The sequence below is a fragment of the Syngnathus floridae genome, chromosome 10, assembly GCF_059516105.1.
Source record: "Syngnathus floridae isolate MCC-2025c chromosome 10, RoL_Sflo_1.0, whole genome shotgun sequence".
In the NCBI taxonomy this organism is placed as follows: Eukaryota; Metazoa; Chordata; class Actinopteri; order Syngnathiformes; family Syngnathidae; genus Syngnathus; species Syngnathus floridae.
In genome coordinates, this window is record NC_142422.1 from 11,807,816 (window position 1) to 11,822,911 (window position 15,096).

Consider the following 15,096-nt stretch of genomic DNA (forward strand, 5'->3'; position numbering starts at 1 on the left):
CTGAGACATGATGTTGAGCATAGAAGTGTCCCAAAACCTTCAACCACCGTGGCTTTGAATGACTTGACGTGTTTCTGGATATTGACAACTGACTGAATGCTGAATGAAGTTAACAAACCAGCCTCTCTCCCGCGCGCCATTTTGAACAAGGATGGACTCCCGCCACTGAAGATTGTGACCTTGCACACAAAGTCGACAAATAGACTCATTTGATTGGACGCCTTGTTTTGATTCAGGACAGCGAACTGTCCTGGGCCACTTTCTTTCAAAAGAATGAATAAATGCTTCACCAGGCTTTCATAGCATCCTCCATTTCCTCATCAGGCCTTGCAACCCAGCTACAGTCTACCAGCAGCGCATGATAAAATGTCCACAAAATGGGGGAGAGATAAAGATTTCAAAAAGAGGGGGGGGGGGGGGGACAAAAAAGATGGGGTGTTATTTACGAGAGGAGGCTGAAGGAAGGGGACCGGCATAGCAGAGGCGCCGGACGTGACAGCAGGCCGCTCATCACCATGGCGTTGCCGTGGGCGACCGCGGAAGATGACGTCACCGGGAGGAGGGGGTGGGGGGGCCACACAAAGAAGGAATATGACACGAGGGCGGAAAAGGATGGGGGGGGATACCTTGATAGGGAAGAGGGGGAGAATTTAGTAAGGAAGCGGGTGTCACAGGGTTCAGGGTGACAGGACCAGCGTGGCGACGGCCAGCGTGGCGACGGCCAGCGTGGCGACGTCTGCGAATGTTTGATGGCAGCGGCGCAACGACTGATTCAGGCAAATGAGCCCCCACCGCCGAGTCATAAATACGAGCGGGACAAGAGCCGTTTTCGCTTTGTTGGCGCGTCAGATGGGAGAAAAAAAAAAAAGTCACTACTTGATAAATCCATAAAATCCTGGGATTTGAACGGCCTCTGGCAGAAGTCAACATTTAGGGTCAGCGAGGCCTTCTCTGCCGGTCCAGTTTCAGAAGCGTCGCAACCCAAATTCGACAATTTGGGCCATTAGCTTGTTGGGATTTATCGTCACTTGTCCTTTCCATTCATTTTGCAGCGGGCTCTCCGTTTGCTTATTCCTCAACGGCTGCCAACGGCAAACGATTTTGAGAGTCAATCGATAAATTGCGGCATTTGCTCCGGCGTTGTCAAGTGTTGCTTTACGGCCCCTTCCCCTTAGCCAATGTAAATGGAGCCGCGGTCCACGTCGGCGGCCGCCTGTATCCCTCTGCCCTCTTTTCCCTCTGAGCCGGCCGGCGTGATTTATTTGCCTCAGTTCCAATATTTGTCGGCACTGTGTTTTCCTCCCCTTGTCCAAATGTCACCCCTTCTTCCAAGACAATATGGGGGAGCGGGAGAGAGGGAGGGACGGAGGGCATGTGCGGGGTGGGGGCACGGAGAGATGGTTAGGTGGGGAACAAGTAGGGAAACTCGTAAAAGAAAAAAAAAAAGCAACAAAGTTTGGGAAAATTAAACATTCGCTAAGCCGAAGCTGCGCTTCTCACATGTGACTACTGTACAAGTGCTGTGTCATTGTTTGCGAGCACTGCAGCAAAAGCAGGAAACTTGCGGCGGAAATTTCCCCCAAGGTAGAATATATTTAGTCTTTGAGTAAAATGTTGTTAAAGCAACAGAAAGTATCTTTAATTGAATGAAATACATCAATCAAATGAAAAATATTTTAAAAAACATTCTCAGTTGCAAATTTCTGCAGAAAATATTAACCTAATTCTTAGTTACATAACATAATTAAAATGTTTTATTTATTTTGAATATACTACAAAAAAATATTTTGTGAATTTTATTGTCATTTTGTTGTTCTTACAATCGCAATGTTTTTCCAAATCAAAAAAAAATATCAAATCCAATCAATTCTCAATTAAAACCTTAAACAGAAACAAACATTTTGCTGCAGAAAATTCCCCCAAATCAAACAATTTAAGTTTTCAGGTTTGAAAATGAAACCGAAAAATCCAATTTTACTGATGATTACATTGGTCAATAAATTTTTATTACATTTTTTAATCAGCAATCCATGTTAAGTTTTCAAAATGAAATTTTCACACCAATTCAGAATCTCTTCTTGTTTTTTGCAGATTTTCCTATTATAATAACAATGTAGCCATATATGACAAAATTTGCTGTGAACTCAGCCCGTCCCTTTATGTCACGCTACCACGGCACCAATAAAGAGCTTTTATAAACTGTTGCCATCTGTGAAGTCATGTACGTGGCTCACTCACCCCTCCCACCCCCCTCGCATCACACCCGTCCATCCTCGCTCCCACCCTCACTGGGAGCCGCCTCTTTATAACCCATCAGTGCTTGGTGTGGCTGCTTCCAACCTGGAAATTGTTGAGCGTGCAGAATGGAACCTGCTCATGACGCGGCGCTCCCAATCGATTCTTGATCGATGTTTCCGGAAGTGTGAAAGTTCATTTCTTTTCAACGTCTTTTTGTTCCGCTCAAGTCAAACACGTGGACTTGCTGTCCAGAGAAGTCTGAAGAACCCGTGAAAGGTCCACACGGGCACGCTTGAAAGAAATATTCATTTAGAGCAACTTGGATTAAATTTCAGTTTGATCTGCAAATATTAAACTGGATACCTCAGCACTACAGACTGGTGAGTGCAGATATACTGGTTTTGGTTTTACAGCAAAAAATGATTGTCTTTTCAATTTTTTTTTTTTTTTTAATAAAAGGAAAAACAGCACCATGGTCTGTTAAGATCAAGTCGCTCTTCATTTTTAAATTAAAAAAAAAAAAATTCTGAATAGAAAAATCCGCATTAAGGCAATTTGAGATAATCTGATTGAAATATTTTTTGAGAATGGGTTTTCAGCAGAAAACTCTAAAAATTGGTCTTTTTATTTTTAGCATTTACAAACATATAATATTTTTTCTCCTGGTGGAAATTAAAAACAAAAATTGAAGATAATTTGTCATTTTTGTTCTTCTTTCCAACAAATATTACCCCTACATACATTCCTCTAAAAATGTCATTTTTAGTTATTAGCCCAAAAAATCTTCAAAAAAAAAAAAAAAAAGCAATTAAATTTGAAGCAAACTATCAAAAGCAACCGTCAAGGTAATGTATTACCCCAAAAGTACTATCTGCCAACTCATGGAATCTCATTGCCAAAGTCAATCTCCATCAACTCTGTTTTTGACCTTTGACCTTGCCAACAGCTATGAGGGGCTCAAGCCCAGGTTCAGGAGCAGGAACATAGACCAGACGGACCGACAGACGAACACGGCTGACCTGACGCACGCAGACGGAACGACGGCCGGACGGTCTGATGCCAAGCGTCTCCACTGTCAATCTCACGGCACCGCTCCTCCTCCTGTTGCTATGGGCGACGCAGCCCGCCATGGCAACCAACTGGCTGTGAGTCGGACGCGCGCGGGAAGGCGGGCGGGAGGAGAGTTTGTTTGTCATGCTATAACGTTTCAAAGATAGTGACATGTCTCCCCATCCCTTTCAGTCGCTAGCCGCTTTTTTCTTTGTCTTCCCACCGCTGACCTTTCCCTTTCCTTTCTCTTTGCCGTCAATGAGGCTTCTCTATCTTCTTTGCCCCCGCTTGTCCCCTTGTTTCCGCTGCCCACCCCAAAAAAAGCCATGCAACTTGTTACCTCGTTCTTCTTTATGCACCCGTCTTTGCGGCGTACCCCTGAATTATGCCACCCTCTGGGCCCCCCCTGTGCGTCACTAGACCGCAAACGTGGCAAAAGTACTTAAGTAGGATTGTAAAAAGACTGAAATAAAAAGAGGAGTACTGATTTAAATCCTGTAAATAGTATTCAGAGATTCACAAGATCAATGTTTGAGACTACTTTGTTGAAATTTGTGCAACAATCTAGAGCTAGCTAGTTGTTTGGGGGCATGGCTAAAATTAGCATAGCCTTTTATCAGCTAATGCTAAATAGCATCTATGTTGTGGTTTTGTGAGCCTTTACTTGGTGACTTCCCATCACTGCAAACCACCCTCTCCCTCCGCTCTGTGTCCTCAGCTCCCTGGCGAGGCTGCCTCGCTCCAGGCCCGTGTCCGGTGCTGCCCCATGTGCGCGGCTGAGGGGGCTGACTCCCGGGCAGGTGGGGGTGTGCAGGGCACGGGGGGAGGTCATGGAGTCTGTACGCAAGGCTGCAGAGATGGTCATAGAGGAGGTAGGATGCCATTTTACAACATCCCTCCCTCCATTTTCTATCGGGCTTGTCCTCATAATGGTCACAGGAGAACTGGAACTGGACTAGTTGCTATACAAGAACTACACTGCGAGACGTGTAAGGAACTGCCAAGGCGGCCCAGATATAAACGTTCCCATTCTATTTGAGATGGAATTAATTTTAAAACCTCAGAATTCATTTTATTTGACATTCAGGATGCTGAGATTTGTGGATTGACTCAAGTTTATGCGACTGTGATAAGCGTTGCTCATATTTTAGGCCTTTAAAACATGAAGGATCCTTGTAGCTGTCGTAAAGTGGAAGCAATTGCATTTAACGGCAGCCGTTAGAAGAGCTGGATTTTGCTATAGCGCCCTTACAAAGATAATTGGGACCAGTTTTGATTTGTCACTTTACGGTAACTATACGGTTATGGGCAACTCCAGTTCGAGGGCCGTGTTTCCTTGCTTCGTCACATCTGATTCAAAGGATCAAAGTCTCATAGGATGTGCGCCAAATAAATCATATCGTAATCATGTTTACACATCCACTCTAGTGTCAGCATCAATTCAGGAACCGCCGTTGGAACTGTTCCACCACCCCACGAGGAATCAATGTTTTTGGCAGAGTCATGAATCAAGGTATGGCCACAGATAACCAATTCCATTTTGCGTTTGAATAATCACAAATTTCCTGTGTGTTTTGTTTACTCGCTAGTTTTTCTGGATGTTTTTAAACAGGCACTCGCGAGGCAGCCTTCGTGCACGCTCTGTCCTCGGCGGCTGTAGCGGTGGCCGTGACCCGGGCGTGTACGCGCGGGGAACTGGAGAGGTGTGGCTGTGACCGGAAGGTCAGAGGGGTGAGCCCCGAGGGTGAGCATGGATTCTGTTAGGTGGTGGGGGGGTGGGGGGGGGCAGGAAATTCTCAGTGACTCACATCCAAAGACATGCAAACACAGGACTGTCACTACAAAGTGTCACATTCCAGCGGCAATGTTGACATTGAAAGAAATTCTCCAAACTCTTCAGTATCATTGATATTGAATAACCAGTGACTGCCCAAGACTTATTTTGATATCCATTCAAGCAAGTCTCTCTTAACCCTTGTGGATTGATCCACCCTGGTCAGCCCCTGACCTTCCAGCCTTGTTGTTCTCCAGCACAGGTCTCAAACTCTAGGCCCGGGGACCAGATATGGCCCACCACATAATTTTATGTGGCCCGCGAAGACAAATTATGCATCAAATTCGTGTGTCATTACTAGAATTGCAAATTGTTTTCACTTTTAACATCTTTTTTTGAAATATTTGACCAGTTTTTACTCGTCTGATTTGAAAACGAGTTATTTGTCAGTTTGTTTTGTAGCTTTTACTGTATATAATTGAGGTGCTCATACATTTATTTGAGTTGACAGTCATAATAGCCCTCCGAAAGAACCTATGACTACAATGCGGCCCGCGAACAATATGAGTTTGACACCCCTATTCTACGAGGACCTCCCTTGGACTTTTGTCCCCAACTACATGTTACGTCTAAGCTAGTTTGCCTGGCTCTTTGGGGCCCTTCTACTATAGCAATGAAGCATGTGTTTCTGGTGAATTAGAGCACTTCAAGACATACATAAGGACAATTTAGAAAAACCTAATGCTTCTTTTGGCATGAGAGAAAACCAAAGTACCAAGAGAAACCCAATTAAAGCATGAATAGTGCAAATTCAAATCACAAACTGAAGAACTGTTAAAGGCAGGTTAAGCTCACCAAGATAGCAGTCATAGAAAATATTTGCAAAAATGGCCTAATAGAATAGAAAACTGTGGATCGGGAACAAACCAAGTCTCACTATCCTTTCTTTGCATCACAGGCTTCCAGTGGTCAGGCTGCAGTGACAACCTCTCCTACGGTGTCGCCTTTTCCCAAACATTTGTAGACGAACCGGAACGAGCCCGGGGTCTGTCGGCTGGCCGACCGCTGATGAACCTTCACAACAACGAGGCTGGTCGAAAGGTTGCTCATCACTTCTTCCGTTTTATTTCGCCCCAAGATCCAGTGTTCATTTTCAATGTTTCCTGTCTTCAGGCCATTCTTCACAACATGCAGGTGGAGTGCAAGTGTCACGGCGTGTCTGGCTCCTGCGAGCTGAGGACTTGCTGGAAAGTCATGCCGCCATTCCGGCGCGTCGGAATCGTGCTCAAGGAACGCTTCGACGGAGCCACAGAGGTACGCACGGTCACACATCAGTACATCAAATTAACATGGCTAATCACTATGTTGAACTGATCAAGAATCTTCAATTGACCTCTCAGACGTTCTTCCATTTTTGAGGTTTGGTTGGAAATAGAAAAAAGAATGACCCCGATTCCTCCGATAGGTCCGTTTGACTCGCATCGGATCCAGGACCGCTCTGCTCCCTCGTGACCCCCAGGTAAAACCCCCAGCTGCCAGAGACCTGGTGTACCTCGCACCGTCCCCAGACTTCTGCCACCTGGACCCTGACAACGGCATCCCTGGGACCGCGGGCAGGAGATGCAATGGCGAGTGTTTATTTTCCCCACAAATGAAAAACTGAAATCCAACGAACCTATTTATTGCGGGTTTCTCAACCCAGAATATAGCCTGCAAATTCACAGCTACTCGTTCTCAGGATGAATGCTGTCAACAAAATCCAGATTATTAAAACCAAAATCTGACTTCTGCCCCCTCCCGCCCCCAGGAACGTCACGGTTGGCACCGGACGGCTGCGAGCTGGTGTGCTGCGGGCCGGGCTACAGAGCGGGCCGTGCCGAGGTGGTTCAGCGCTGCTCCTGCAAGTTCTCCTGGTGCTGCTCGGTCCGCTGCCAGCAGTGCAAGAACACGGTCACCATTCACACCTGCAGAGTTTGAAGCCGTCCCTACTGCCCCCTGATCATCGTCCCTATTAAAATAAACCTAACACCTTAGAAGAGAGACCCCCAATCACAGACCAGACACCCCTCAACCACGGGATGAGGATAGGACTATTTCACCACTGATGACACATTTATCTCTTAACTTTTTACAACGAAGCAGTGAGGCCGCTCTGAATTCTCGCGTTCAAGTCGGCCCTCGAGCCTAATTAAAGCCCAAACTGGGTTCCATCGTTACTCCTTACGCGTTGGTAATACTGAAACCGACAAGCACATACGTGCATGCACGCTAGTACGCTCATCACTCGCTCTGCAAAGTGGTTGGCGCATTTATTTGATATCCTGAACATTCATGTACAACTTTTCTGCCAGCACTAGTAACGTAATTGTAGGGCAAGTCAGCGTTCGGGGACAATGGCCGTCTTAGTAATGATTTTTCTTTCTTTCACTACCATATAACTGCACACTAGGAAGACAACCTTGGAATTCTAGTACAAAAACTAAATGACAACGACATGCTACTAGCGCTACAAGTGACTCAAAATTATATTCACATCTAGCTCTTCATTAGTAGTACGAGAACCATGACATGCAGTTTTGCCTTACATGTTATCCTGCAAGTATAGCAAAGTTGCCAGACCAAAAAAAAAAAAAGTCCTACCAGTGAAGACAAAGCGTATACAGTACAAGTCTTCACAAGGATATGAACTAAATGTTCACTTTACTATAACGGCCCTAAAAACTCCATCTAATCTCCGACTGAACCGACAAGGCTTTCAAAGCTGACTGTAAGCGGCACTAACGGAAACATTACAGCACTTAGTTGCATTCACTGTGTTCACGTCCTTTCCGTCGCCATTTATTTATTGCACAGTGGAGACCTTGCTGCACTTTGGCCTCCAGCAGACACGTTTAAAACGCAGAGAATAACTTCTACTGACATTGGTGTCCGTCTGTCTTGCATTTCGCTCTCTCGCCTTGCATGGGTCGAGCTTGTGCGCGCACTCGCAGCGCTTTTAGCTTTGCTTGTGTCGTCTAATAAAAAGCAGTAGTTTTGTCCCACTACATTGTGAAGTGGTTCTTTGAACTGCTCACGTTTTCAGACATATCTTGGAAGTTTGGGGTTGGATTGAGCAACAAATGAACTTTGCTAAATGCTGTCCGTTAAACCATTTTATTACAAATATTATGTGATTACAAACTCCCACCAATTTACTAGCAAAGGTTAACATCTTAATCGTTCACGATTGAGATGGATGCAAAAGATTACAGCTTAATTTTTGTCGTTTTGCATTAACAATCACCCTGTTGGTAGTCTAGTGATGTCACAAACACACAAATAAAACCAAGTTTCAAAATGGAAAAAAAATGACTGCTAAAAAGGTCCCAAAATAAAGTCACATAAAATCAATGCAATATACACAAAAGAAGGAATAAAATATAAATTCTTTAAGTCACCCGCAGAAGGGAAAAAAAGTGAAAATGGCCTCCCCGCTAATCACCGAGTGTTTGGAAGGAAGAAGCGCTTACGGAGCACCGCCTTTGGAGTGTACGAAATAAATCTCGTGTGCTCATAATTCAAATCAGTCAGAAAAGATTTGAGAGTACCACTTTTGATTTGAGTTGCCCCCTTACATCATAACCAAAGTTTACTACAAACTATTTTTTTTGTCTTTTTCCACTCCATCAAATTGGGGAAAAGCCCCAGAAGGCCATAAGAGTCAAAAGCAAATGACGTCATCGCAAAAAAAAAAATCTCTTTTAAGGGAGGTGAAGGGTTCCTGCCCCGTTTGTGGAGAACGCGACTATTGAAAAGGTTTCACTGATGAGGAGAAGACGACTGAGGCTACTCGCGTTTGCTGTACTGCACACTGACCTTTCACTCCCTTTGCTTCGTTCAACTCTTTATTTTTGAAGGCACACACAGCACAACCCCCTTTTAAGTCTCTTTGTACCTTCCCCATTGTCCTAATTGGCCACTGAACTCGATGTTTCCCCCCACCCCCCTCCCCACCACAATGTTTTCTCATATACCGTTTGGTCTCTGACTGCCGCTCGTCTATAGCAGGACGCACCTCCTCCTGGTTTTGGTCTCGGGGGGCTCCAAGGCGGCCAGGATGGCCTCGTCAAACACGTTCTTGAGGCCTCGCTGGTTGACAAAACAAAAGCGAGTGGGCGTCACATGCGGATGCTGTCTGTCTGGAGATCCCAATTAAATGCTCCCTGCGAGAGCATTGCTATGCAAACATCTTCCTGTCCATGAAAATGTCTCAGAGCTCCAGTGTGTTTGCAACTTGTGCTCTTTCGCTAACATAGCACGAGCCTGGTTTAGGTGTGCAAGCGGCGCGTCATACCTGTGTGAGAGCAGAGCACTCGACGTATTTAACGGCTCTGAGTTCCCGGGCCAGCTTCTCGGCGCTTTCGGGGTACAGGGGGCGTTGTTTGTTCTTGGCCAGCTTCTCAATGGTGTTGCTGTCCTCCCGCAGGTCCACCTGAGTTCCCACCAGCAAGAAAGGCGTGCGTGGGCAGTGGTGGGAAATCTCAGGAACCCACTGAAGAGGGAGTGGGGAAACAAGTTAAATTTGATACTCAGGAATATGTCAAAATTACTAGGTTTTGATTACTATCATAATTAATCTGTCCAACTAATAGGTTGGACAGATTAATTATGATGGCAAAGTTCACCATGAAGTCAAAGTTGAAGCCTAATACTGACCTTCTCCTTGACATTTTCAAATGATGATGGGGACACGACAGAGAAGCAGACAAGGAACACGTCTGTCTGTGGGTAGCTGAGAGGACGGAGCCTGTCATAGTCCTCCTGACCTGAGCGCACGGGAAAAACAAGGATGCTTTTGTAATGTGGTCAGCGAGTGACAAATGCAGTTAAAATTCCTTACCTGCTGTGTCAAAAAGGCCTAGTGTGTAAGGCTCGCCCCCGATCATCACAGTCACTGCATAGTTGTCAAAAACCTTGCACAGTTAAAAAAAAAAAAAAAAGATGATGATTGCTCATTTCCCCTCAAACAAAGACATCAAAAAAAAAAGCTAATCTTACCGTAGGCACATATTCTGAGGGGAACTTGTTGGTCGTGTAGGAGATGAGTAAGCAGGTCTTTCCTACCGCACCATCCCCGACAACTACACATTTTATAGTCTGCATCTAATGACACAAGAAAGAAACAATAAAATATTATATGAGAGCAGACATGGTTGCCACAGAATACATTTTCTTATGACCTGAGCAAGACATGACATCTGTTTATGCCAGGGCCATCTTATCAGCATTCCATGACGATGTTTTTTTTTTAATGCCACAACTAGAACACTAAAGACTGTAATCCCAAACTTTAGTAGGTTTTGACACTTTTTGGTTAAATATACAGTACAAATATAGCCCACTGATAATTTGCTGCCTACACACAATCATAAGGCCACCAGATACGCTTATCTTAAGATGAAAGCAAAACAGGAAGGAAGATTGAGTAAGGATTGCTGTCTTATTGCGTGCGGCTTTTAAGTCCATACATAATAGTAAGTTAAGCTCTTCCTATATCAGAAACCTCACACTTGCTTGCCACATTAACCTAGTGTCCAAGCATTAAAGTGGGCAATTGAACACCGCGAAAATAAATATTAACCTAATGTCGAAGTGAGTTTAAAGGTATAAATTGTCATACAGATATCGTATTAGAGACTTCTGTGAAACTTAATTGCAGTTGAACGTTTAAATTTATAAGGCAATTGTGTTTTTCCCCCCCTCCTGCTCAGAGCGTTTGTTTGGAACTGATTTGAGGCTCGTCGTGCCAGACTTGTTAATACACGTACAAGCGCAAAAAATTGACGACAGCGGTTCACTTCCGCACAGGCCACATTTAAAACGTCCAATTAAAACAACGCAATAATAACCCCATGTTGTTAATTGGGCTATTATAATCATAAAAGCCTGCTTATATAAATAGCCTAAGCCTCAAAAGGGAGGAAGTAAAAGGTCACAAAGACACGGGCGAGGCAAAAGTACAAAACAAAAAAAAGTATTTACTACATCAAGTCACATTCGTCGCTTCAAAGTGTTATCTCACGCTACCAAATAAAGATAAACGTAGATAAATATGCCAAAAATGTGCTAAACGTGACAAGTGCATAAAAGCAGATTGATGCTAGCCAACATTACACGCACGCACAGCTCGGTGGCAGCGACTCAGCAGACGCTCGAATTTACTCACTTTTCCACTCGGTGTGAGTCGCAAATGTTCCAAATGTTCTACTGCGCGAATCCACTTGAGGAAAGAACACGAATTTTGCCGTTCAAAGCGGATTTTTCTACTCTACTCACCGTTTTTTCCTTCCGACAGGTTAGGCGTTGGTTACATCCGGGTTTGAGGGGCGAAAGACTTTTGAGCGCAGGCGCACTAGAGACTTGCCGCAACCTCGTCCGGAGATGAAACAGCGCCACTCAGAGGAAGCAGTCACACAAGAGACTATAAAAATAAAATACAGAATGTGGTGAAAGTGATTTTATTTATCATTTTATTTGAAAGTTGTGACTCTGCATTATTATTTCTGTGACTATAATGAGTTTATATAAATATGGCTTGTTAAGATACTGTACATTGAGGTGCATATCGTTGTGGTTTTCATTCACACTTTTGCTTTGATAAATCTATACCCGGAAGTAGTGATGGTCTGCATAAGCGCTCTATAAACTAATTTGCCTTCTCTTTGTCAAAATCTGACTTCCGTTTCTCATGTTTTGTTCGGGCTTCTGGAATCTGCCATCCCGGCTTTACAGCGAATCAGTTTTCCGCTTTGCCTCACCTAAAGTATTTCGGACAACAGCATTACCCTCATTTTGATCTGGGAGGGGAGGCTCGAGTCCATCGTGTGATTGTTCGTGGAAAACAACGTCTGTTTACCTCGCTAGCTAGCTAGCTAGCTGGCTATTAGCAGCCAGCTGAGTTGCATCACCAGCGTCGAACATGTTTCGATTCCTGAATGACGTCGATGACGACCCCTACATGCTGTGAGTCAACACACCAAGATTGCAGTGTAAAAACACCGATTGCATTCAGAGCTTCGTTTTGGTGTACATCGCGTGCCTTTCTCGGTCTGCTCGGAGGCAGGTTACTCGTCCCCTGGCCTAGTCGGTGTGTTGCACCAGACCTGAGTTACTGAGAGCCCTAAAACATCACTTTGCATTCACGATTACTTAAAATTCCACGTACGTTGCGAGACAACAGCACGTTGAAGGTGTCTCCCGAAGAACGTGAGTGATCGGTGATGCAACAGCCTTGATTCACAGGTGTTTTTCTACATGACAGCGTTGGCACGTCATGCTCATTAAATATAAATCAGGATAAGATACGTGATTCTCAAGTGAGAATCGAGTGCAACCCCCATATATCACTAAAGGTCAAGTTCAATCCATATCTCATTCGATGATAGTATGTCACAGGCAGTATATAAAATGCAAGAGTCATAATCTGATGTCTGTTCATTATTATTGGTAGCTGAATGGATAAACTTTTTCCATGCTGAGAATAATTACATGCTCTCAGTTTATCTGGTTGTGGTCTTCATTTGCATGAGGTGCATTATCTAACTAAACAGTTACCATGAGAGTCAATTAATCTGTCGGTTATTTAGTCAATGAATCAGATTTGAAAAAGTGTAAGTCAACCTACATTCACCAGAGCATACTGGCATTCCATAGCTAAAGCGTTACTTTTGTATTGTATTTTACCCAACTACACAATGAAAATGTGGTGATGCCATTCTGCCTCGCAGGGATCCTTTTGCCGCTCACAGGCAGCAGATGAGGAGCATGTTTGGACCGTTCGGCATGGACCCTTTTGCACTGGCGCCACAAATTCAACCGCCTCGTGCGCCACGACGACAGGTAATGGAACAAAAATGTCTGCGCTATGTTTGTATTTTGAGTTCTTCCGCTTACATTTGCCATGCACTATTAAATGTCTGCGCTATGTTTGTATTTTGAGTTCTTCCGCTTACATTTGCCATGCACTATTTTCCAGGCTGGTGCACTGACCCCATTTGGCATGATGGGAATGGTGAGTGTCTCAAATATCTTAGTCGCTTTATTCTTTCAAGTGAATCGGTAAAAATAGATTATGAAACGGTACCTCACAATTGTTTCCTTGTTTTAAGATGGCTGTGCTCAAGACTTTCACACGCGCCTGACTCATAGTGTTCTCTCTGTTTGCAGGGTGGAGGGTTCATGGACATGTTTGGCATGATGGGGGAAATGATGGAAAACATGGTTATTCTTTTTAAATATTATGACTGTGCTGGGAAGGGGAAAAAAAAAACGATGCTAATTGCAAAAATGCCGCTCAATAAAGCACAAAAAAACACCCTGCGGTCATACCGTCGCAGTTAAAAAAAAATAATAATAAAAAAAAAAAAAGTGATCAGGACACCCTCTCTCCCCCTACTCAAAACGTTGGATTTACCAACCTTGGTAAATAGAGGCATCTTGTAAGTAATAGATTGACTTATTCTTTTCCAGGACAGGTTTTCTGGATCGCCCAACTGCCAGACCTTCTCCTCTTCAACAGTGATCTCCTACTCTTCCACGGACGCCGGGGCACCTACGGTGTACCAGCAAACTCATCAAACAAGACATGGTCCAAGAGGGGTGAGTACAGTACTTTCCTTATAACAAACCCAGTCTTGGCGTCCCACATATATGCAGGGGTGTTAAACTTAGGTCATCCTGGGCTAAATCATAGTTAAACCACACCGTAGTGAAAAATTGTAGCAGCTTCCATGGGGCACATTAAATGACCCGGAGAGCCGGATTTGGCCCAAGGGCCTTGAGTTTGACACCAGCACGTCAATGCATCAACCGGTTTGATAAACGCCACACGGCTGGTTGCAGATCCGCGAGACCCGTCAGTCCATGCGAGACAGTGAAAGCGGAGTGGAGCGTCTGGCCATCGGCCACCACATTGGCGAACGCGCACATATCATGGAGCGCTCGCGGAACCGCCGCACGGGAGACCGCGAGGAGCGGCAGGACTTCATAAACCTGGACGAGGGTAAGCCGCGGGAGTGTGGAGAATAGGGCTAAAATGAAACAATGGTTGACGAAGCGACCCTTTCTGTCCGTCAGCCGAAGCTGAGGCGTTCGACACCGAGTGGAGGACTCAGGCGGGGCGATTCGCTCCCCCCAGCGCCCGGGCGCTGGACTACAGTCGAGACCGACGGGCAGGGGGACAGCAGCTAGCTCTTACCGCGCCACCCAGCTCCACGACCCCGCCGGGACACCGGCACGACTCCCCCCGACACCACCCGCCCCAGTCCCGCCCGCGTTACGACTGGTGAAAGGTACGGTCTTTGCATAACCTTACTTGCGGGTTCCTCTCGTGTCCCCAAAACATTCTTGTTTGCTTAAGTCAAAATAGGAACTGGATAACCTACCATCTTTCCCCACAGGAGTCCCACCTAAAACCTTGAGCCGACCGGGGGGAGCGGAGGAATCTCTCCACGGATGCTGTGAACCAAGCTGAGGATCGTTCCAACTTCCTTGTTGATGTTTGAGTCGACCGGACTGTCGATACATAAACACATAACATGCCCTAAACAAACAATTTAAAAACAACAACCCCCCTATCCCTTCGACCTCATCCACACACAGTTGATAGTCTTAGAATGAATCCTCCCTCTGCACACTCCCACCCTTGTATAAAACGCCCTGGCTTCCTCCCCGAGATTTGATGTGTGTGTTTTTGACCATTAAAAGTGCTCCAAGTATTAAGTGCATCTGCTGTACAGTTCGTTTTATGTTTGTGGAGACACACAAATGTGTCTGTGAAATGAATTGTATACTGTTGACTAAACTAGCTAGATGAAGTTAATAAAACATTGCTAGATAACAGGCTGGGTCTCCTCTATTACATGTTGTTTTTGGTTGCCTTTAAATGTATCTGCTTTAGTTGATGATACACGTTTGTTCATGAATATGAAGGGCCCCATGAAAGGTTTTGCCTCCTATTGCTCCCGTGTGGCTGTCGTTCGGACACCCTTCACCAA

General features: G+C 45.0%; 3 protein-coding genes across 8 annotated transcripts; 2 read left to right on the plus strand and 1 right to left on the minus strand.

Annotated features, from left to right (window-relative positions):
- The first annotated feature begins 1,439 nt into the window (after window positions 1-1,439).
- On the plus strand, window positions 1,440-8,743 carry wnt4b (wingless-type MMTV integration site family, member 4b). Of its 3 annotated transcripts, XM_088388247.1 has the most exons (9): window positions 1,444-2,618; window positions 3,185-3,383; window positions 4,007-4,160; window positions 4,717-4,801; window positions 4,901-5,032; window positions 6,021-6,163; window positions 6,236-6,376; window positions 6,528-6,690; window positions 6,870-8,743. In XM_088388247.1, the coding sequence occupies exons 2-9, from the start codon at window positions 3,295-3,297 to the stop codon at window positions 7,037-7,039; spliced, it is 1,077 nt and encodes a 358-aa protein (XP_088244373.1). In that variant the 5' UTR covers window positions 1,444-2,618; window positions 3,185-3,294; the 3' UTR covers window positions 7,040-8,743. The 3 variants fall into 3 exon arrangements, with proteins under 3 accessions (XP_088244371.1, XP_088244373.1, XP_088244372.1); XM_088388245.1 differs by having other exon boundaries at window positions 1,440-2,618; window positions 6,021-6,376; XM_088388246.1 differs by lacking the exon at window positions 1,444-2,618 and having other exon boundaries at window positions 3,038-3,383; window positions 6,021-6,376.
- cdc42l (cell division cycle 42, like) lies at window positions 8,200-12,204 on the minus strand. The gene is made up of 7 exons (XM_088388266.1): window positions 11,958-12,204; window positions 11,378-11,522; window positions 10,100-10,204; window positions 9,942-10,014; window positions 9,758-9,867; window positions 9,396-9,593; window positions 8,200-9,190 (listed from the first exon to the last, which is right to left on the minus strand). Exons 3-7 carry the CDS (start codon window positions 10,202-10,204, stop codon window positions 9,101-9,103), a joined length of 576 nt encoding a protein of 191 aa, XP_088244392.1. The 5' UTR covers window positions 11,378-11,522; window positions 11,958-12,204; the 3' UTR covers window positions 8,200-9,100.
- On the plus strand, window positions 11,746-14,941 carry mlf2 (myeloid leukemia factor 2). 4 transcript variants are annotated; one of them, XM_088388258.1, is made up of 8 exons: window positions 11,747-12,064; window positions 12,829-12,940; window positions 13,077-13,112; window positions 13,268-13,321; window positions 13,571-13,699; window positions 13,943-14,102; window positions 14,177-14,391; window positions 14,500-14,941. In XM_088388258.1, exons 1-7 carry the CDS (start codon window positions 12,021-12,023, stop codon window positions 14,386-14,388), a joined length of 747 nt encoding a protein of 248 aa, XP_088244384.1. In that variant the 5' UTR covers window positions 11,747-12,020; the 3' UTR covers window positions 14,389-14,391; window positions 14,500-14,941. The 4 variants fall into 4 exon arrangements, with proteins under 4 accessions (XP_088244385.1, XP_088244384.1, XP_088244386.1 ...); XM_088388260.1 differs by lacking the exon at window positions 11,747-12,064 and adding an exon at window positions 12,410-12,453; XM_088388262.1 differs by lacking the exon at window positions 11,747-12,064 and adding an exon at window positions 12,518-12,711.
- Window positions 14,942-15,096: the final 155 nt, after the last annotated feature.

Bases quoted from the DNA above. Each gene is read 5' to 3' on its own strand.
- wnt4b (XM_088388245.1), top strand. From the start codon at position 3,295: ATGCCAAGCGTCTCCACTGTCAATCTCACGGCACCGCTCCTCCTCCTG. The intron at 6,377-6,527 runs GTACGCACGGTC...TTCCTCCGATAG, and splicing joins GCTTCGACGGAGCCACAGAG to GTCCGTTTGACTCGCATCGG. The intron at 6,691-6,869 runs GCGAGTGTTTAT...TCCCGCCCCCAG, and splicing joins CGCGGGCAGGAGATGCAATG to GAACGTCACGGTTGGCACCG.
- cdc42l (XM_088388266.1), bottom strand. From the start codon at position 10,204: ATGCAGACTATAAAATGTGTAGTTGTCGGGGATGGTGCGGTAGGAAAG. The intron at 10,015-10,099 runs GTAAGATTAGCT...TAACTGTGCAAG, and splicing joins CCTCAGAATATGTGCCTACG to GTTTTTGACAACTATGCAGT. The intron at 9,868-9,941 runs GTAAGGAATTTT...CCGTGCGCTCAG, and splicing joins AGGCCTTTTTGACACAGCAG to GTCAGGAGGACTATGACAGG.
- mlf2 (XM_088388258.1), top strand. From the start codon at position 12,021: ATGTTTCGATTCCTGAATGACGTCGATGACGACCCCTACATGCT. The intron at 12,941-13,076 runs GTAATGGAACAA...ACTATTTTCCAG, and splicing joins CTCGTGCGCCACGACGACAG to GCTGGTGCACTGACCCCATT. The intron at 13,113-13,267 runs GTGAGTGTCTCA...CTCTGTTTGCAG, and splicing joins CATTTGGCATGATGGGAATG to GGTGGAGGGTTCATGGACAT.